The 22,219-nt window shown below is 34.1% G+C and overlaps 3 protein-coding genes and 1 pseudogene across 5 annotated transcripts; 2 read left to right on the top strand and 2 right to left on the bottom strand.

Annotated features, from left to right (window-relative positions):
- Positions 1–525: 525 nt before the first annotated feature.
- On the top strand, positions 526–1,446 carry LOC147535407 (brassinosteroid-responsive RING protein 1 pseudogene; annotated as a pseudogene).
- Positions 1,447–9,850: 8,404 nt separating this feature from the next.
- Positions 9,851–11,608, top strand: LOC147535406 (uncharacterized). Its single transcript, XM_086648723.1, has 4 exons — positions 9,851–10,543; positions 10,646–10,828; positions 11,014–11,136; positions 11,221–11,608. Exons 1-4 carry the CDS (start codon positions 9,959–9,961, stop codon positions 11,347–11,349), a joined length of 1,020 nt encoding a protein of 339 aa, XP_086504849.1. The 5' UTR covers positions 9,851–9,958; the 3' UTR covers positions 11,350–11,608.
- A 1,163-nt stretch (positions 11,609–12,771) lies between these two features.
- On the bottom strand, positions 12,772–15,044 carry LOC147535405 (uncharacterized). Of its 2 annotated transcripts, none has more exons than XM_086647157.1 (6): positions 14,879–15,044; positions 14,175–14,307; positions 13,865–14,071; positions 13,518–13,766; positions 13,360–13,415; positions 12,772–13,155 (listed from the first exon to the last, which is right to left on the bottom strand). In XM_086647157.1, the coding sequence occupies exons 2-6, from the start codon at positions 14,230–14,232 to the stop codon at positions 12,988–12,990; spliced, it is 738 nt and encodes a 245-aa protein (XP_086503283.1). In that variant the 5' UTR covers positions 14,233–14,307; positions 14,879–15,044; the 3' UTR covers positions 12,772–12,987. The 2 variants fall into 2 exon arrangements, with proteins under 2 accessions (XP_086503283.1, XP_086503284.1); XM_086647158.1 differs by having other exon boundaries at positions 13,865–14,053; positions 14,879–15,026.
- Positions 15,045–15,686: 642 nt separating this feature from the next.
- Positions 15,687–22,077, bottom strand: LOC147535404 (general transcription and DNA repair factor IIH helicase/translocase subunit XPB1-like). 2 transcript variants are annotated; one of them, XM_086647156.1, is made up of 21 exons: positions 21,831–22,077; positions 21,358–21,484; positions 21,226–21,269; positions 21,060–21,132; positions 20,799–20,967; positions 20,417–20,639; positions 20,229–20,285; positions 19,981–20,124; positions 19,820–19,900; positions 19,544–19,631; positions 18,818–19,155; positions 18,623–18,698; positions 18,323–18,516; positions 18,031–18,194; positions 17,876–17,948; positions 17,376–17,489; positions 17,120–17,200; positions 16,926–16,985; positions 16,724–16,807; positions 16,494–16,636; positions 15,687–16,106 (listed from the first exon to the last, which is right to left on the bottom strand). In XM_086647156.1, exons 2-21 carry the CDS (start codon positions 21,383–21,385, stop codon positions 16,007–16,009), a joined length of 2,334 nt encoding a protein of 777 aa, XP_086503282.1. In that variant the 5' UTR covers positions 21,386–21,484; positions 21,831–22,077; the 3' UTR covers positions 15,687–16,006. The 2 variants fall into 2 exon arrangements, with proteins under 2 accessions (XP_086503282.1, XP_086503281.1); XM_086647155.1 differs by having other exon boundaries at positions 21,358–21,435; positions 21,876–22,077.
- Positions 22,078–22,219: the final 142 nt, after the last annotated feature.

Below are 22,219 nucleotides of genomic sequence, written 5' to 3'. Positions count from 1 at the left end.
AAGATTAAAAAAAGTGATTTCAATGGTTATATATTTTTACTCTTGAAATCTTACGTTTGTAGCTAACCCTACAAATGTAGATGCTTAAAATCAATTATGTAGGTGGATGGGTATAACGGGGTAGGATAAACGAACGGGTATGGAAGAATTCAGTCAGGCGGTCTATATATAGCGGTCGGACTCGGTCGGACCCACCATATAAAGACCTATGGCCGCTTCGGGCCGCTTAAACTCTTTCGGCAACGGATACGGACCGATACGGACAACGGACGGTCAGTGACTCTTTGGATTCGGGTGGCCATGGTCACTGACTCTTTGGACACGAAAGTTGTATCTAGTTAGATATTGAGTATGAACAGTCATTGCTTACGTTAATGCATTGTTTAGAGAGAGAGAGATGAGAAGGAGGAGAGAGAAGTTTCCACGTTGGAATATGTCCTTTCGCAGTCATTCTTTTCACAAACTGTAAACCCCTCCAGACACGCCAACTCCTCCCCCCAAACAAACAATCCTCTAAAATTTTCTTTCTTTCTTTCTCTCTCTTTCTATAAAACTCCACTCTTTTTCTGAGAAACTTGTCAGACTTGTCTAGTTGATGAGCTGTGTGTCTTGTTTATTATAACTCATCTTAAATACCCTCAACTCCCCTCTTCCCAATTTCACCATCTTCAGCCCCATCATCATCTCTATCTCCTCCAAACCCCTCTCTCTCTCATCACACCATTCTTTCTTTCTCTCTCTCTCTAAAGTCTAAAAATAGTGCTAGTAGTCAGTCCTATGGGTTTTCCAGTAGGTTACACTGAGCTTTTCTTCCCTAAACTTCTAATTCACACACTTACCTTCCTGGGTTTCATCAGAAAATTCATCTCCTGGTTTTTCAAATTCATGGGTCTTGATGATTTTCTAGAATCATCAGACATTACTACTTGGCCATCTGAACGACCAACAACACAAACCACCTCTTCCCCTGTTATTCACTCTGTTTCTGCTCTTCTTATCAGAGAAATCCTCCTCCCAGTTATCAAATTCCAAGATTTATCATCATCATCAGAACAAGGAGATCAACCCCCTCCTGATTGTTGTGCTGTTTGTCTTTATGAATTCGAAAGTCAAGAAGAAATTAGAAGATTAACAAATTGTCGTCACATTTTTCATCGGAGTTGTTTAGATCGTTGGATGGATCATGATCAGAAAACTTGCCCTCTTTGTAGGACTCCTTTTATTCCTGATGAAATGCAAGAAGCTTTTAATGAAAAATTATGGGCTGCTTCTGGAATTCCTGATTTCTATGGAGATTTTTCAATCTCATCAAGTTTTTAGAGATTTTGATTATTTGCAGAGATGTGTATATACAAGAACAAAATCTGTAAAACCCAGAGATATTTTCTAGTATACATTTTGTTCTAGAATTACTTATAAATTGACTAGTAAAATTTTGTTTTTTCTTGATTGGGTATTTTCTTTCTTGGATCTGAAATTTAGTTGTTAATTTCAAAGCTCTAAGTCTAGGATATATATAAATGCATGAATTGATTGCATTAAATGCAATTAATTTCTCATCTTTAATTAATTTCAGGTGAAATTTTGGATCTTGTTCCTTTTTTAGATCTTAAGTTCGTATTGGGTTGGTGGGTTTTATTAGGGTTTCATCAATTTTTCTAAACCAAAGATTAGAGAGATGGAAGTGCCTGCCCAGATTTATGGAAGAGAGAGAGGTTAGAACAGAGAGCAAGCACGTGGTCGTATAGCTGAAAGTTGCTGTAATTTCTGCAAAATTTTCTACTTTTGATCATGAATGGTGTGAGAATTTTGCAGGTTTTCTTTACTCTTTCTAGTGGGCCGTACTGTACCCGGTCCAACTTAGGGCCATTCACTCGAAGCCCACTAATCAAGAACAAATAATAGAGGTCAAGAAAAATGATAGGGCATTAAGTTGAAACCAATTTTGTATATAGTAATGATATGGAACAATAAAAACTAGGCAGAATTTAGGTTATTGTGATCCGTAATTTAGGAGGGGTAGTAGATCAAGACTTTTGTAGACATTTGAGGATTCTCAAATGTCTGAGGCATTCAAATTCGGACATTTGAGAATTTTAAATTGTCTGAGACATTCAAATCCAGACATTTGAGAATTCTGAAATGTCTAAGGCATTCGAATCTAGACATTTACAAATCCCTAAATGCCTGTAACATTCAATTATAGACAAAATGTCTGTGGACTTTAGTAGACTTCATAGTTTGGTAGATTTTGTAATGGATTTGGGACAAATTTGGAGCCCAAAACGTCTTTAAAAAAACAAGAGACATTTGGAGTCCATCATCTGATTAAACAACAATAATAATATTAAAATAATAAATGACCACCAAATGTCTATAAATGTCCACAGATATTTACAGATGTCTACGAAAGTCGAAAAATATATTTTTGAAATGTTCATACAAATATATTATTTCATGTGAATAAACAATAATAATAATATTAAAATAATAAATGACCACTAAATGTCCATCAATGTCCACAGATATTTACAGATGTCTACGAAAGTCGAAAAATATATTTTTTATTAGTACAAATATAATATGCATTACACATTTTGTCAATGGATTCAAGATCTTGAAATTTCCCCAGGACATTTTGTCTATGGATCAAATGTCTTGGAAATATCTATAAAGACATTTTATCTACAAACTCAATGTCTTGAAAATGTCTATGAATACATTTTGTCTATAATAAATCACACGAAATGTCTTGAAATTTCTACGGGACATTTTGTATATAAATGTTTGTAAAAGTCCCAATCCACTACCCCCTCTTAATGAACTAGAATCATCGAAAATTCAAATCACATCGGTAAGAGTTCTGTCCACAGTCTTTTTCTTTTTCTTCCCTAACAACGAAAACACTAAAGAATAATGTGTACTAAAATATGATTTAACTATCTTTTTGATTCATCAATTGTAAGGTGATTTCAGTTATTAAATATAGATTAGCGAGAAATGATAGACAATTATGATGAATTTGATAATCATTTGGGAGATGCACAATGATAAAAAGGATGGGATGGTGAAAGAGATAAGGGAGAATGACTCACAAGGAAATATAATTGACCAAAGGATATAGTTTAGAATATCAAAATATCTTTTTAGATCTTCATGTTAATGTATAATGCATAATAAATAGGATATGGTAACAACTATCATAATGACCACACTCAAAATTTTAGGAGGTGGGGAGTATTTTAATCAATTCTAAAACTCATAAAAAAATGGCGAGGGTATACCCAGTGTCCTGTACACACGAAGAGTTTTGTAATCTTAACTATTGGATGTAAATATAGGAAGTGTAATCATATAATTCGAAGATAAATTAAGGAGGTATGATATAAAACCATTGCACAAAGTTTGAGAGATGCCCTCCCAAATAAATTTTGGGAGATGGAATCTTAGCTATCGTAGATGAGGTATATTCCAAAAAAAGATACTCTAATTTCTTGGTATATAGATTTTAAACTACAATATGTTATAAATATTAAATTTATGGTGGATGACCACCACCAATTGTAACTCCCACCACCATAGGTTTTCCACCATTACTTTGTATTCAAGCTTCATTATTGTGTGCCTATTGGATGTGTAACTCATCTAGCTAAATGCCTATATAAAGAGGTTAATTGTTAATGAAGAAGATGGATCAAAACCAATGTATCATAGTACTCAATATACCAATGTACCAAAGTAAAGAAATTCTCTACAAACATATGAATGCAATTCTAGTTCTTCTTGTCTACAATCTCTTGGTTAATATATTTCCATTATCTTTCTTCTTCCTTGCCTCTTTTATTTTTCACAACACGTTATCATCACGAATTGCTCTATCATCAATGATCAGAGGGAAGAAGAAATTTTCTACTTATTGATCAAGATACAAACAAATGAAACGTGGGTAAGTTTGGTCAATTGTAATTGGTAAATCAAAAGGTATTTGCACATTTCTTTGTTGAATTTTTAAGCTTATTATTCTTATTTATCTCTAACCATTGATTTTGTGATTGTTGAGGCATAGTGAATCATATCAAAAGGATATTAGAGTTACATAGCATGGTTGTTATTTCAAACTAATATGAATGTAATGCAATCTATTCTATGGTAAGGTCAAGGTAAGTTATGCTTCAAAAAAAAAAATGGTATTAGTCTCATAACTAATGTTTATTTTTGTATGAATACATCATAAGTGCATATTTTGATTTGTTAAAGAAGATTTCTCCAAAGAGGAAACTTAACCACCAGAATTTGAGTAAGATCAAATTGAAGCATATATTGTATATGAGATAATCAAACCTGAAGTTTGGTGTGTCTGAAACAAGTCTTCAAATCTCAAAATTTCTACAAGAGTTTGAAGTATAAAATTTCTACGAGATGATAACAAATCAAATCTCTAAAGGGTGAAATTATATACCACTATAAGTTGGTTAATTATCACAAAAAAATAAATAAATAAACCCTTGCAAAACAAAATTTGTTTGCTCATTCCTGGATAATGAGAAATATTGATGTTTTAGTATTGAAAATATCCATTGATTCTTAAGAGATTACAACTGAATTTGTGGTAAGAAAATACTACAGAAATTCAGAATATCTGTTCAAGTGGTGATAATATCTTCTTTCATGTGATGAATTGTAAATTCTTGAAAAAATAGAATTTGTTGAATATCCGCTTTCATATTACACCTGAAGTTGTAATAACCAAAGAGAAAGTGATGATGGATTTAATAAATAAAATAAAATAAAATCACATGAAGATGATATATCTCACATGTAATTAATCACACCCGAAGTTGTGATATTATAACAAATTGCTCACATCTGAAGCTGTGATCAGATAGTAATTTTTGTCTAACGGAAAATATGATATGAAAATAAAAACAAAATTTGCCTAAAGCAATTGATTTTTCCTTCGTCTTTGTCACATCCTTGAAGTATGTGCTCATAAATAAGACGGAAATCTATCGACATTAGGGGGAGGAAGTCCTATATTCAATGTCGTAAAATACTTGAAAATGATCGAGTTTCTCTCATTTGGAATCAATATACGGAAAACTTGCTACCTCGAGATATTAATATTTTTCAGAGCGTAATATGCTTATATCCAGATAAAGGTAATGGAAAATGATCAGAGTTGATCAAAGTGACATATACTCTTTGACACTGAAGGAATAATTTTTCCTCCTGAAGAGGCTATCAAATTAGAAATGAATGTGATTCATATTCCTAATAAAATCTCCTGAAGAGGATATGTGTAAAAAGAGACACCGACCTTTTACAAAGGCACATATATGAGATCACTGAACTATGTATGCTGTGAAAATTTGAAAAATCAAATAAATCATTTTAGACGATGTATTTCAGAATATAGTAGCTACTGGGAGCATATTGATCCGGAATTACTCTAAGTAATATTTGTCAACTTTTGTCGAGATACTTCATTACTTGTGGATTTTCTTACAAAATAATTAAGTCTTCAAACATGAAGTCGAAGCACCAATTAAGAATTACCCCGAAGGTAATAAAGTAGACATGTGTAAGAAATGTCTTTAGTCTATAAAGGATTTGACGTCCACTTATAAAATTTCAATATGAATTACAAATCCTTGAATTATATTATGAAGTATTTATAAATCCTATTGCGACTCCTAAAGAGTTTATCAAAGTTTGACAGTAGAGTATTGAAAAAGATTATTCGAGTAAAGAAAATCTTGAAAATGAACATATTCTGAAATACTAAAAGGCTATAAGTTTCAAAGCAACTCATATTGTCTTAACTTATCATATGTCATGGAAATTCAGGTCCTGAAGTACCTAATATAGTTCAGACAATACATTACATGTGTTGTAATGTGGTTTTAGAAAACAACCATCATTCATATATAAAATGTGAATCGCGTTGCACTCTTTTTCCTTCGTCAAGGTTTTGTCCCATTGGGTTTTCCTTGTCAAGGTTTTAACGAGACAACTATGCGTATTGAAAATCGTTATAATTTGTTTAAAAGTTGTAGTCTTTTTTCCTTCGTTCAGGTTTTGTCCCGTTGGATTTTCCTGACAAGGTTTTGGCGAGACAACTAGTCATCGAATGATAAATTTAACACCTATTATGTGTGTGAGGTGGATTGTGCATGAAATTTATAATGCACATTAAAATGTGATTAGTATTCACAAAATATTATAATTATCTTATCGATGTATATGACAAATATGAATCACTAGAAAGTGAGTTCAACTGAAATCCTAGAAGGATTTAACAAGTTTCAATCTAAAGTATGCATAAACTTTAAAGCATTATATGAATACAACTTGAAATGTCAAATGCTACTTATTATATTTATGTGTTTATATACAAAAAGGAAGCTGACCATAACAAGTTGAACAATGTCCTCAACCTTCATGAGGGGAAGCAAGTTTATGAAAACACTGCATACTATATTTTCACACTGTACTCTTTTTCCTTCGTTAAGATTTTTTTTCCCACGGGGTTTTTCTTCACAAGGTTTTAAGGAGGAAGATTATGTGTACATAAAAGATGTACATGAACAAAGAATTTGTACTCTTTTTCCTTCACTGTGGTTTTGTCCCATTGGGTTTTCCCAGTAAGGTTTTAATGAGACAATTTCTGATGTGGTGGACATCCAGGGGGAGTGTTATAAATATTAAATTTATGGTGGATGACCACCACCAATTGTAACTCCCACCACCATAGGTTTTCCACCATTACTTTGTATTCAAGCTTCATTATTGTGTGCCTATTGGATGTGTAACTCATCTAGCTAAATGCCTATATAAAGAGGTTAATTGTTAATGAAGAAGATGGACCAAAACCAATGTATCATAGTACTCAATATACCAATGTACCAAAGTAGAGAAATTCTCTACAAACATATGAATGCAATTCTAGTTCTTCTTGTCTACAATCTCTTGGTTAATATATTTCCATTATCTTTCTTCTTCCCTGCCTCTTTTATTTTTCACAACACAATAGAGGATTTTTTGTTAAAAAAATTAAATGAATAGTTTTACAAGCACTCCTCAATAGCATTATATTGAGGCCCCTTCTTTTCTTTACTATCCCTAAAATTTTGCTTAAGTCGGGCACTGATAACACTTTGAAGGGGCGCCTGCAGAAATACCCAAATTCGAAAATTTCATTACATTAAGTAACGAAGTTGTATGAAGATACAACATGATTTGAGTAACATATTATGACGATTTGGAATCTGACTTAAACAAAACCCACCACGAGTAAACTAGTACAAAAATTGTCATAGCTTCTCAAGTGCAAAAATAAAATCTTCAGAGTCACACACAGACTCGCAACACCGAAATTCTACTTGTTCTTTTCTAAAAATGTCGAGGAAAACTACAAAGCAAAAAGTATGGGAGCAGCTTATAGTCGTTTTCCAGCCCAAGTAAATAGAGCTAAGGCATGCCATCAGCTAAACAGAGGTGCATTTTGTTGAATGTAATGTAAACCAGAATCAATAAGCCCAAGTCAATGTATAGATGGCTCTACTTCCGTGGGCTTTTCTAAGCTACACTCATGGGCTTACCCATGATTGAATCTCTAGCACATAATGAACTCTCAAAACCTAAGGGTGAAGACCAAATGGTTATTTCAACGTCGTATTACTAGACTTCAAAAGTAAAACAAGAGTTGGGAAGGAGTGGTATCGAGTTTACGGATAAAGCGAACAAGCGAAGATGAATAAAAAAGTTTATTACTTAATTCAATTTAAACTTTCAATGATAATAAGAATTTTTAACATCCCCTTAGGCAATGACAAAAACAGAGGCTAAATGGTCGTCCTTCAAGGTCAGGTGTACACAAATAGTCCTTTCCGTCATAACCCATTTTAACGCATCTTTGTAGACATTCCTCTGGATGGTTATCATCGCATTGCCCGATAGGAGTATATTGCGCATCACTTCCTGCAACGACAAAAATTACGAGTCAAATGATAAAAACATAAATAAAAACCCCCCTAAAACTTCCATTATGTTTGAGTATACTACCAACCTATTATCAAAGATGAGATGACCATAGAGATAAGAAGAAGAGTAGCAACCATAGAAATCTTCTTGGATTTGATCTCCATTTTTCTCAAATGATTTCACTTTTATTAGTTATTCTTCTTTATACTTGATTTCTAGAGACAATTAATTTGGTATTTATAGAGAGGGAACATCTGGTATTTCTTATTTCAAAACGATTTCCATTAGTCAAATTAGGAAAGCAATAATTTAAATAAACAAATTATGATCTATGTCTTCATTTTTTTGGCATTGATAAGAAGGATCTAATGGTTATTAAAGAAAATAAAATATTTGCAGTTTCTCAAATAATTTCGAAACCTTTTCTTTTTAGAAATTTCTTATTAGGAATAGTTTCAAATTCTCCATTAAAAATAAAGATACCTAGTAGTAACTAATTTATCTCAACAAAAAAAAAAAAGTAGTAACTAATTATTATTTTTTATATAGGAACTTTTTATGTAATCTTACAAATAAAATATTTCAGAAATATACTGTGTTAAGAAGATAATGTACACAAAGAAAAAAATCACTAAGACAAATTGACTGGGACAAACGCCATTTTTTAATAAAGGATATTGTGTAATAGTCCCACATTGCTCGCAAGAGTGTCCAGAGACTGGGCTATATGTGTAAGCTCAAGCTTAGTAAGTACCTAATAGTCCCACATTGCTCGCAAGAGTGTCCAGAGACTGGGCTATATGTGTAAGCTCAAGCTTAGTAAGTACCGAGGCCTTTTTGGTAGGCTTGTGGTGCCTTCGCCAAGGACAAAACCCCGTACCTGTGTGAGGTGGTTAAAGCGGGGACAATATCGGCAACTGCTAAGGCTTGGGGCGTTACATATTGTCCAGAAACTATTCTCAAAATTTAAAATATAGTCCTTCGTAGAAATAAAGTTACTTGTTAAAAAAAACAATAATCTTTTCCTTCTTAGAAAAAAAAATCTCTAATTTAAGAAAAAAAGAAACAAAATAAATTTCAAAGGTTAAAAAAAGAAATTAAAATCTCTCTCTCTCTCTCTCAATAAAATAATAACTAATTTAAGAGAAAAGAAACAAAAATAATAATAATAACTAATAAAAATCCCTCTCTCTCTCTCAATAAAATATAACAATAAATTTCGTAACATTTAATTGATACAAGTGTCCGTGCCCTAGGGCACGGGATATACCCTAGAATACATGAAGACGGAAATGTTTTTACAGAGTATGTAAATTATACGAAACGCAATGGTCACGGCTGAGAGGTCATAGAGATGAGGTCATAGAGATGAGGAGAAGAGAAAAACAGGTAGACACTCTGGACTTGATCTCCAGTTCTTCTTAGTAAAAGAAAAAATGGGTTGACATTGTGGACTTGGTCTCCAGTTCTTCTTAGTAAAAGAACTTGTCTTTCTGGCAACAAAATTCACCAAATGTTTACTCTTCTAAATTGGTTGAATATAACAATCATATCAATATGATAATTAGTTATTTTTGAGTGAAAAATCATTATTTTCGAGTCCACTCTCTCTTGATGTACCTTAATCTTGGTTCACGGTTGATTCTCATTTGTTTCTGAGACATGTCTACTTTTGTAGCCTCTTCTGATGTTTGTATGACATGTATGTCTGTTTCTAATATCATTTTGTTCATTCTTTCTAAGATGAAGTTTAATCATTTAGATAAAAAGGACTGAGTTTAAATAAATTCATTTTTAAGTCCTCTCTTGAGAAATAGAGAAAAGGAAGAGACCAACTTTGATTTCCTTCTTTTTCTTCTTTGGCGACTCACTGCCAATATTGGCCACATCACTCTCTCTCCACTCTGTTCCAAAGCCAAATTGCAATTTCTCAGTAGAAAGAGAAAGTGGTTGGAGAGAGAGAGAGAGTAAATTTATGTATTTAGAGAGAGAAAAAGTAAAAACAATGTATTTAGTAGAGAGAGAGAGAGAGAGCAAAAACAAAACCCTAGAATTGTCTTCTTCATTTTTTGAACTCATCTTTTCAAAAATGTCATCTTCTGAGTATTCTTCTTACCAGTTAGATGATGGTGATAGTTTTGATAATAACAATACAAATTCAGTAATGGTTTCTAATGATCTTCATCATTTCCAATTTCCTTTTGATCCTTTCTTTTCTCTTGAAAATTTCTCACCTCCAAGTTATGAAACTCAGATTCAATCATTACCCAATCCTGGATTTTATGAAGAAATTACAGATTTCTCAAATTCTGGATTGAAATTAGAAAATGGGTATGCTGATTTTGATTCTCCTTCATCATTTACTTTTCTTGTTCCTGAAGATTCTGAGGAAATGATACAGAGGAGTTTCAGTACTCATTCATTTGATCAAAAACCAGGGTTTTTCTTACAACCCAGACTCAATTCTCTTCCTGATGTTTCAAATTTTCAAAATCAAATTGTGGGTTCTCCTGAATTTAGTGAAAACACAAGAAGGGTTTCAAGCACTGGTGATTTACAAGTTAGTATTATCTCTCACTTTCTCTCTCTCTCTAAACTTGTTAACACTCTGTTTCTTGTTATTGAAATTGTAATGAACTTCTGTTTTTGTTTCTCTCCCTAGAAATTTAAAACAAGCCATGGGTTTTCATCATCATCATCATTAAGTTCTTTAGGTGTGGAGAATTCAGCTTTAATGGAGGAAGTAAATTACAGAATAAGACCTTATAATGCAGAAGAACGAAAACAGAGGATTGATAGATACAAAAGCAAACGTGTTCAAAGAAATTTCACAAAAACTATCAAGGTAAATTTCAATCCCACATAAATGAAAAATCATGATCTTAATTGAACAAATTTCACATTGGTTGTGGTAAGGCTTCTCCCACACTTATTAACACACCCCTTGCATAACCAATGTGGGATTAACCTAACACAAATTTCAATAATTGACATGCATTAATCTTCTCTCTCTATCTCTACAATTCATAGTATGCATGTCGAAAAACATTAGCTGATAATCGTCCAAGAGTTCGTGGGAGATTCGCACGTAATGGTGAACTTAATTCAGAGATTCCTCAAGATAAAAAACAAGACAATGAAGAAGATCTCTGGGTAAATTTTCAATATTTTAATTCAAGTTTTTGTTTTTTGTTCATCTTCTAGTTTTGACTGAATTAAAAAATGGGTAATTAACAGGTTCCCAAATTCTATGGAGATAATGAAACTAATAATGGAGGAATTGAAGGAAGAAGAAGAAGAAGGATTAATGATGAACAAGTTCAGTACTTTGGACCTGGTACAATGGGTAGTTGCAGCAGGTTTTAGATCCAACTCTCATGTGCTTAGGTCAGAGTAATAGAATAACAGAGGAAACCCTAATTTCTTATAGAGAGAGAGAGAGAGAGAAAATCAAGAACTTGATGGAGACAAGTAGGATGAGGTAGGAATGTGCATAAATGGTAGTCTCATTAGTCCATGAGAAAAATAAGTGTTTTATTTGTTGCAAGTGTTTTAATTGTAAATATTTAGTAATAAGTACTTTTGGTTTCAATAGTTTGCTCAAAAAAATCATTCCAAGTTATAATGTTTCTTGAGTTATGATAGGCGACTATTTAAAAGTTCTAGTTAATGAATCTTCCGTTGAGAATTGGAAGTGAGCTAATGTCAAATTAGTAGCGCAATCATTTGTAGCTTTGGTTATATCAATCGTTATCATAAAGATGACTTTTATTCAGTAATATTAAGGATTGTAACATTAAAAATCAAATAGGTTTCGAAAGAAGTTGTCAAACAATAAAGGGAGTACTAGGAAAGTTGGAATGAAGGCTAATTCTTGAACTCCTCAAAATTGGAAAAATCTAAGAGTGTGTCTTATGTGTGTATGGTGTGTGATATCTATACAGGCGTACTAATCAGTAAATTTCTATTTTGTCATAATTCAAAGTAAGGTAAAAAGAACGTTTATTAGGTTTTTGTCGTTTGTTAATTAAAACACTCGTTTGGAATCTATTTAATTGAATAAAGTGCGCTCTGAAAAGGCAATGGTTTATCAGTCTATGGTCGGTTTTCTTTATTTTGTCGTCTTCAATGTTGTTTTACTCTTTTGTAGTTCGATGATAACGATGAAACCACTTTCCATATTCTCCTACTCACCTAATTTTTCATCAAAATAAATAAAACATATAATTATTAGTGTCAAAAATATATAAAAGAAAAAAAACACATAGAACCCAATATAGGTAAAAAAATTGTGTTGAAATTTTGAAAAAGGATGTCTACAAGAAAAGATGGAGGAGGATAAATTAGTGAATTAATTAGAAAGATACCCAACAAACACCACTCACTTCTTTGACTAGCCCAGTACCTTACCCTTCTACAAAAACACCCACATTTGTAAGTAATTGGAAATACCACCTTTTAGGAGTAATATATATATAAATTACTTACTCCTAAAAGGTGGGAGAAAATAAAGTTGTGAGGGCAAGAAGCACTAAAATTCTTTTTCAATTTAGATGGGGGTCTCTATAAAGTGTTTATGTTGTTTCACTGAAACTTCCATATTCATTCGTTTTAGAAATTGATAGTCTAAATATTTCTAAAACGTCAACTTGTTCAATCAATGAGAATAAGACATACAAATAAAGTCAAGTTGTTCAATCAATGAGAACAAAAATAAGACATCTAAGAAGCCGAACAATTTCAACAAAAAAAAAAAGCCGAACAAAATTTAAAATGGAATGACAAACCTTTAGAAACTGCAGTCTATTATTATCCACCACAAACAACACAAAATATTAGGAAAAGAAAATCTACTTTCTAATGAAGAAAGCAAAATGAATTGTTACCAACTTGTTGTACCAGATAGAATAGAATCATCACTTGATGATTTAACAATACTACTTTCTACTAACAAAAATCCAACTGAATAACAAAGAACTTCACTGCTTCAACACTTTCCAACAACTATGGTGATTCGAGTATCATAAGAGTAGGAGAATTGATGTAACGGTTTGGGGATGGAGACATAACAAGATGCTCAGGGGTTCCGCATTTCGGTGGAGATCCGTAATCGCTCAAAAACTCCGGCACTTCTTCATGTTCCAACTGTCTTGGAGGCGAGAAGCAATCAGCCTGTGAAACAAAGAATGCATTTTCTCATGAAATTAGTGAAACATGAAGATGCAGCATGTTGTAGGCTACTCTAATCGATGCACTGTTAGGTATATAACTATGGTAAGACTACTAAAAGTTTTGCCCACACTTCGGAAGTACGATATTTTTCTGACATCGAAAATAGATACAAATAAAATTTCGGGATTAAGAAGAAAATCAAACCTCTAGTTGTAGAGGGGATGGAAGTGGATATGGAGACGACAATCGCATTGAACAACCTATTATAATCACAAGCCCAAAACCAACAAGACAGGAATAAGAACAGAATGATTCAAAGGAAAGAGAAATACACAACAAAAAGGGTAGTTTTGTTGAATTACCATCATCAAATCCAAGTGTTTTCATGAAATACTGCATATCCATAACCCCGTTTTGAGAGTTAATACATTCTTGATGATTGTGTAAAAATTGTTCTTCAGCAATGTCTTTCGATGTCTTGGGATAACTTTTCTTCGATTCCTGATGAATAGACACCCTTGAATTGGTAATATTTGAAAGAGCTTTCCTACCACCACCTAACCCACCTTTCTTAGCATCCAAAGCTTTTGGCTTTCCTCCAAAAGAATCCCCTAATATCGATACCACAAAGTTAGTCAATCTTTAGATTCTAATAAGCATCAATACCTTAAAGAATATCATTCGCATATTTTGCAAGTTTCCTCTTTACCTTTGAAATTATCATTTTGAATCAATACATTTGTTATTTGAGAGTTGATGAACTCCTGATTTCCCAATTTCTTGATAAAGTTCTTTGAAGCTTTGGAAGGGGATGGCTTTCCAGAGTTTGTGATAGTGCTTAGTGGTTTTCGACCACCTAGTCCTGTTGTCGCCTTCTTCCCCTTCGAAAATTTGGTCTCTGTCCCAATAGAAGTGGCTAGAGACGTCGATAATTGGATTAGAAAATAACACTACCCATAACTAAATTATGAAGATGAAAATAACACTTCAACAACTAGAGAAATAGAAATCAGATATACCTTTGAAGTGAGAAATCAAATTCTCATCTTGAATAAGAGGACGAGTTCGGGTTGCCATTGTTGTGCCTTTTGTGATACTGAAACTTTCTGTTATAAGTTCTTCTGCAAGATAATTTCAACAGTAGCTACTAATCTGCAATAAAGTTTTGAGGTTTATCTCTTGTTACAAGTCTATCTGGTTAATTTAACTAACATAAACCTAAATCAAGCAAAATATAAGAAACTCAACGCCCCTTTTTAGGGCTTTTTTTTTCTATCATCCAGAGAACAACTTTGATCTCTGCTAAAATGGGGTTTCCCAAATACCCATTTCATTCTAAGATTAGGGTAAGGGTTTGGAGTTCTCTCTTATACGATATTGGATAAACCCTAGTGGAAAACATTAGAAAAGATACTGGCGAGATTGGGTTTAGGGTCTGTAGTTTGACTGCAATTAACCAAAAACCTAACAGAACATTACGAAACTGACGACCCCTCTTAGGGTTTTCTTTTCTTTCTTCAAGAAAATAACTTCTACACTGGTAAATTAAGAGTTTTTCAGAAACTAATTTTCGTACTAGAATTAGGGTTTAGGGTTCTCCCTTCAAACAACTAAAGATAAAGATCAAAAGAAGTTACAATTTTGTTGGGAAAAAACCCCCAAAACAATCATCAAGAACACAACGAAACCCTAATTTGGCGAAGAAAGAGGAATGGGAACTTACATTTGGTTAATTATTGTGTCTCTGTTCTTCGTTCTTCGTGAAATTCCTCTTTGTTGTCTTTCGTTTGTTCGCGTCTTTCTCTCTCTAATTTTCAATTTCGGAGTGTTTGATCAAAAGTGGTACTAGGGTTTCTTTTGAACCTCTTTATAACGGCTACTTGTTTCCCAACGGCTACTTTTATTAGGCTTCAACTACACCCACACTTTACCTCATTAATTACAAAAAGGATAGAAGCAATGATTGTTCGTGTCGTGTTACTCCTAAAGAGAACCATGGACTATTTCACCTTCCTAACACAAGATTGCCCCATGACAAAGAGTTTGAATGAGCGGTTATCGAAATTATCACATCTTTGGTCTTCTTTGGTGTATCAATGCCAAATGTATTGCTGATTGGCAAAGTGAAATGACAAAGTGCCCCATGACAAGAGTTTGAATGAGCGGTTATCGAAATTATCACATCTTTGGTGTATCAATGCCAAATGTATTGCTGATTGACAAAGTGCCCCATGACAAGAGTTTGAATGAGCGGTTATCGAAATTATCACATCTTTGGTGTATCAATGCCAAATGTACTGACTATGATCGTAGTAAAAAAAAAAAGATTGTTAGAGTCACAAGACTTTGTCATTTCACTTTGCCAATCAGCAATACTAGCTAATTAGACACGAACCCTTCCTAGGACAGGTTTCTTCTTCCACAAGTTCATCGAGATGGTCCGCTATGCTACCCCACATGTAAACTAAAAGCTCACGTACGAGAATTGATGAACAGCTCAACTTATATTGAAGAACAACTAGTCTCATCTATAACGCAAAACAAGGTTCACCTTCATTACTCCATTGTTGCTACATTTATGTACAAAAATGTCTCGATGTTCTCTCTTTACTAAGTTTGTTGTTGTTTCAACAAAAAAAAAGTTCTTTTGTTGTTGAAAGTCTCTCTTTAGCAAGTTAAAACAACAAAATAAGCAACTGCCTTGTTTTCATCGAGAACTCGTATCAACATCCAGATGCAGGGAAAGTACTGGGAAATTGAACTAATGAACATATCCAAACTCCTCGCCTCTTTGATAGTGTTGGGGAAGCTGTGGTAGTTTTTAAACATCGAACAAGGCCATCGATTATGATTATCCGAAACGTTTTTTGAACAAGTTGTGTCGCTTTGATGGATCTTTCGGTTTATTACTTTTTAGTTGTCCTTGTCCAGGATATTTTCCCTTTCCAGTACTGCAACAAAACATTTGAAGAGATGTTCATATAAGCAAAGTAGAAGAAGACGAGTCTGAAAAAACATGTATACAAATGAAACTGCATCAATAATGATAAGGTAGTGTTCGTTTTTCGTCGGATCCACATCTGATATCTGACTTCAGAGCTAAAATGGTATTGGTCAAGTTTCAGAATCTCTTTCTTTTTTGCTTCGGGTGTTGTACTTGTGGATCTAACTCGTCTTAGTTGATTGTGTAACATTTTAAGTGCATTGAAATTAGTATGTAATAAATCTAAATTTAGAGAATGTTGTCTAAAAGAACCTGAAAGAGACCATTGTGTCCTAAATCCAGGCAAAGTCAGACTCGGGTAAATAAATATCGGATGATGACGAAAACACTATACCTGTATTCCATGTAAACCATTCCACTTGCACCAGACATAGCACTCATCGATCCAAAAGTACGGCGAGCTTTCTGAAGTGCAATATCATCTGTATCTTCTTCTAATTGCTCTAGACCAACCATTTCGTCTCCTGCACTCAACACCTGCAACACCAAATCATCTCCACTTCTTCAACGAACAACAACAAAATTTGCAGGAATTGAACTAAACAAAACTTGAGATAGAGCAACCTTGTTGAGAAGATGTATTTGTTCATTACGAGTGTTGTAGCTTAGATCCGCTCCCGAATCAGGTGGAGGCAAACTCGTAATGATCTGTTAATATTAGAAGTGCATGCATATATGAGCTATAACTTATAATTGAACTTTAGCTACTTTTCATGTTTATCCTATATATATCCAGACAGGCGGAGATGAGGAGGAAAAACTGCACCTTAAAGCTATAACCTTGGTCAATCAGAAATTGTTGCCTTTTTGTAGAGTAATACATTTCCTGTTTCAGATTTTCCAATAAGAATGAACATCACAGAAGCTAATCAAAGTGTTCGGAACGAGGGAGAGTTTTTTTTTATTTGAAATTCTGAAATAGAATGTACATAAAATAATTTGATGGAACTAAGGAGTTACCTGTGTATCTGTAGATACAAGGGAATAGAAAAAAGCATTGTACTCTTCTTTACCTCCGGCCAACCTATCTTGATGTCGACCCTAAAGTACGAAAAAGTGGAAGATAATGTTCAAATAAAAGAGTGGAGAAGAGATGGAATAGGGAAAACTAGTGTACAATTGCCATCAGAGATGCTTCGTTGATAAGTTGATAAAGAAAAAAATTAGTAAGAACTAAGCTACTTCTGGATTCGAATAAATGTTAGTAAGTATGAACCTTTGCTCTCAGAATTCGACCCAGACGTTGGGCCTCTTGACGTCGAGAACCGGCATGAGACGAAATCTGGATGATCACGTTGGCCTCAGGAATATCTATAGAGTTATCACCAACCTACACAGATAAGAAATACGAGTCGTTAGACCAGAGAATGGTTCTATCTCTTTCAAAAACAGAATAACAACTTAAGAAGATAGAGGATTCGCTTTGATTGCTTTGAAGAAGCTACCGCAATTAATGCTGAATAGATTAAAACTTGGTCCCTCTCAGCTGGGGCAAGCTCAACCCAAGGGGAGCCTCCAGGGAGACAAGGGAGAGACTCGCCAATCAAGGGAGAAACTTACAATGGAATGAGAGAAAAAGGCAAAAAAGACAATGGGTGAGCTAGACCCTAATTTACCTTACTCGGCTTAGACTCATGCTACTGCAGAGTTCAAGCAACTCCGGAGTCCAACCAAAACTTGCAAAAAGAAGAAAAGGTTGAGACCATGTATATGTACCTTTGAAAGAAAAACCGTGTTCACATCTGGACTATGCTTGAAAGCGTCTAGGATTCTTGTCCTCTCCATATGGCTAAACAACAAAAACACAATTACTTGGAAAGTATTTCATTAAAAGCAAGATTAGACGAGTATACTGATTATCAATTGCAAACCTTGTAGCACCATAGATCATAGGTTTATGAAGTTTCATCGCGTACTCAGTAAGCGCAAAAAGATTATCAGCAAAAACAATTATCTTATCACCACGCTGCTGCTCGTGAAACCGTATCAGAAACTCGCAAGCCCGAAACTTATTTGGATTCATCACATAGAGTGCCTAAAAATAAGTGAATCCCATAGTTATTTGTTTAAACTCGTAAAGACATTGATTTGAACATCTAATAAATTTTTAACTTTCAAAATGTCCAAAAAGATACTGATGATAGTTAGAAGTTAATGGAGCACCTGCTTTCTCTTGGAGTTCTCTTTTTTCAAATATTCAGCGAAGAACTCTTTCGTCATTGGACACCAAACTTCGGCACACTGAACGTTTGCAATAAATCCACATTTTACCAAGTCCAACCAGTTGGCCTCGTACAATTTTGGGCCAATAAGGAAGTTCAAATCAGTAATACGTTCGTCTTCTCTCACCAGTGTAGCTGCAATACGGAGGTAGACAGAAGTTCTTCAGCCATGTGAGGGAGGGGAAGGAAATGTCTCGTCGTATGTAAAACAAACTAAAAAATATTAAGAGAAAAAACGCACCAGTGAGCCCAAGCTTGCAATGTGATTTAGTTATACTAATGACTTTACGAAACATGTGAGCAGGAACAACGTGCACCTATTGATCAGAATAGAGGAAAAAATTAACCATTAAGTGTCAAACAAGGCCTGGTTGTGATCAAAAGCTGGAAGTTCATAAACTTGATGTGCCTATGAAGCTCCAGCCTAAATGATTACCTCATCCATGAGAAGCAACCCCCATTCTCTATTTCTTATTTCTTCAATGATTTTCTCAGATTCTTCAGACCGCTTGCCACCAAAAGCAACCATATTATATGTTGTAACTACAACACCAGCATTGCCACTAAATCTTTCCTTGCTATCAGATGTGAAACGACATATTTGCTCATCTTTTATAGTGGACCAAAGCTTAAACTGAAAAGCCCACTGATCCACGGAAACAGCATTTGTTGCTAAGCACAGACAGCTCTTACGAACTCGGCACGCAGCAGAAACACCAACTAAAGACTTTCCTGCTCCACAAGGTAGAACAATAATGCCTGATCTTGCTCTACCTGCATCATGTGCCTATTAGAACCTTTTAGGTGAACGCGAACCAGCAATTCAAGTCAAACTTACATTTCCGCAATTGGAAACAACAAACTATTGTTGTTTATATTGTTATAGTCAAATAAAACCCTTTCACCTATAAAATGCTAATAACATGAAGTTCTTGCTTCCTACAAATACCATGAAAAATAGAGAAGACAATGCTAAGGTAAGAACCTATAATCATGCTAATTCGGACTTATGACTCCAATACATTTTTTTGTACTTCACCTGGCATTCAATAACATACGCCATAAAAATCACTAAGTAGAAGAATGAAAATCATACAGAAGTCGGCCTTAAATAGTTCCATATATTCTAATGAAGGCATTTAACATCTAAAGGAAGACTCACCATTTCCAAACATTTTACTAAGACTCTTTTCTTGGTATGGTCGTGGTTGAGCTTGAGGTTTCAACTCCATGTTCAGATCAGGGTTAACCTGTAAATTAAGAATAGCATGATCTCTAATTAATTAGCATTACAATTACAATATTAAACTTGTCACTTAACTCCAACCAAAAGCAAGATTTGTAAAAAAATAGACAAAAGTTGAATCTCCCAAAAGCTTAAAATTTAATTGTATGTGCGGCAATACAACTGCTAAAGTAACAACGTGAAATAACTCACCGTATCATTTCTGAAGTCATACTCCTCCAGCATGGGATAATTTAAAGCATTAGGCAAGCAACGTTGCTTCACATTCTCAACCTACGAGAGCCCATAAATCCATATTCAGCAATATTACAATATAAATCACTCGAGCTTATCAAAGTGCAACAACGCTTTACCTGGGCAGGATCAATTTCAAAGGCATGTGTTTCTTTTTCTTCAGCTGCAGCTGCCACGTCAATTCCGTTTAACAACTCATCATGGGTACCCTCTATCTCTCCTATTGCTTTGCTAATTGTGAAAGAGTCGGTTCCCTGTGAACCCTAAACAAGACCAAACCAGCCCATTATGGACCACATTAATGCCTTACAAACTGTCAACCTATACGAAAATATGCAAATCAACTAGATAAACAAATAGAACAAACCTCTGAAGAAATCCTTGCTCGAGATACGACACCATCCTGTAGCAACTTCTTCAGTACCTGTCATATAAACCATTCACGTTGATAATATTCAGTAAGCCTAAATTTCCTTTCACCAAGACAAAATCAATAACTTGAAGTATAGAAAAACACAAAAAAGAACAAATATATTGATGAACTGCAGCTCTTGCCTCTGGAAACGGGGACTCAACAAAATAACGATTCTTCTTAAGCACAAGCTTCACTTTGCCGTAGTTTGATGTAGAGGCATGAATGAAATCAATCATCTCCTGGGGTAACTTTGTCTTTGACAGTTTATTCAAAACAGTGATTATGGTTTCAGTTTCAAGACCAACCGATACGGCAGCATATAAAGAATGTGGAGTCAAGTTGTATTCATGCATCGACTCCGGCCTATAAACAACATGGGAAGTTGTTATCAAGCTTTAAACTTTTAATCTATGTTCTAATTTTAATAAACAAAAAAAATGTGTTGTTTTTCAATTGAAACTTAATACTGATTAATAGCAATTTGGGAGGTGCTTAAATTAAGAGGAATCTAGACATGGGTACCTGCAAACAGGTTCAGCAATTGCAATGAGGAAATCATAAGCTTGTTTATACAAAGGCGAAAAGGTTTCAAGGAAGATTCGACCATCAGCACAAGCCCAAAGTGGACGATTAGAATGATCAGGTTTGAGTTCCAGTTTGGTGAAATCCCTTTTCTTTCCTTCTTTATCTCCTTCAAAATCATTCCAATTCTAAACTGTTACCCACGAAATTCCTGACAAAATCAATTCAATAAGATTTAAAGCGTTTTAAGATTAAAAGTACCATCTTTATCTTCACCAAACTCTTGTCCGTAATAAGCATCCTCTTCTTCCGCAAATCGGTTTTGGTTCTCCTCCTGCAAACCCAATAATGATTCAGATTCATCGAAATTATCGACTGATTAGAACGAATAAAGTAATCTGAAGGAGATTAAGAAAAACTAAATAACCTTAGAAGAGGGCTTGTATTTCTTGCTTGGACGACCCTTCTCACCTGAAATTGAAGTAGAACAATAATAATCAGAAGCGGTATTTATAGGGTTACGAATAGATAGAGACATAGAGAGGGACAGAGAGAGCACCTTGTCCATGCCCGTGTCCGCCAGCCATTATTGTGAAGCTTGAAGTTTGTTGGGCGATCGATTTTGAGGTTTTTAGATCTGAATAGGAGAAAACTTCAGATGCTTTTCATGAATTCATAAATCATAACTTATTAAAAAGTAGGAATCATAATTTATAAATCATAACCATCAATTGACAGACGAACATTTAACAAAATCAGGAATCATAGTTCATAATTCATAATCATCAATCCATTAAAGTATTTAATTTGCAATTTCTAACCTTCAAATGGTCTGCAAACAAAATCTTAAAGAAGGAATTTCATCAAACAGTTGGAGTACAAGCCTAGAACCTAAACCATCTATACAATTCAAATCTCTACGATTTTCAAAGGGACTCATCAATTTCTTGATGAATTTCTTGAAAGGGAAAGCAAAATATAATCTAAAATCCAACCATAAGGATCACTAATCATCTCTATTAGTCGGAACACATCAATCAAAAGTGGTTAGAATCAAATAAAGAAACAAATACTCACCAGAAATCTGAGTACCCTTTACGTTGTTGGAGAATTCGAAAGTTGAAAGATCAAATCAACCTAATCAATCTTTGAGAGAGGAAAAGAAGATTTGGGATAAAACCCTAGTTGCTCTACTCTCGTCCTCCTGACGAATTGAGAAGTTAGGAACTATCTCTTTCTTTCCCGTCCCAAAATCAGTGAATAAAATTTATTGTTCCCCCTATTCTTTTAAAAGAAAATAATTAAGAAGACCGACCTAAATTTATTTATTTAGGTCGATATTTATTTATTTTTTTGTTACAACTCAAGGAAACTCTCCAGGTCCGATGTTCACTTCTCACAAGTGGTCGAATCCACGAATT

This window comes from Eschscholzia californica, unplaced genomic scaffold (genome assembly GCF_041429995.1).
Source record: "Eschscholzia californica isolate CP2 unplaced genomic scaffold, dmEscCali1.0.p SCAF_6, whole genome shotgun sequence".
In the NCBI taxonomy this organism is placed as follows: Eukaryota; Viridiplantae; Streptophyta; class Magnoliopsida; order Ranunculales; family Papaveraceae; genus Eschscholzia; species Eschscholzia californica.
Note: the sequence above shows the minus strand (reverse complement) of the source record. Positions and strands in the feature narration are given on the sequence as shown.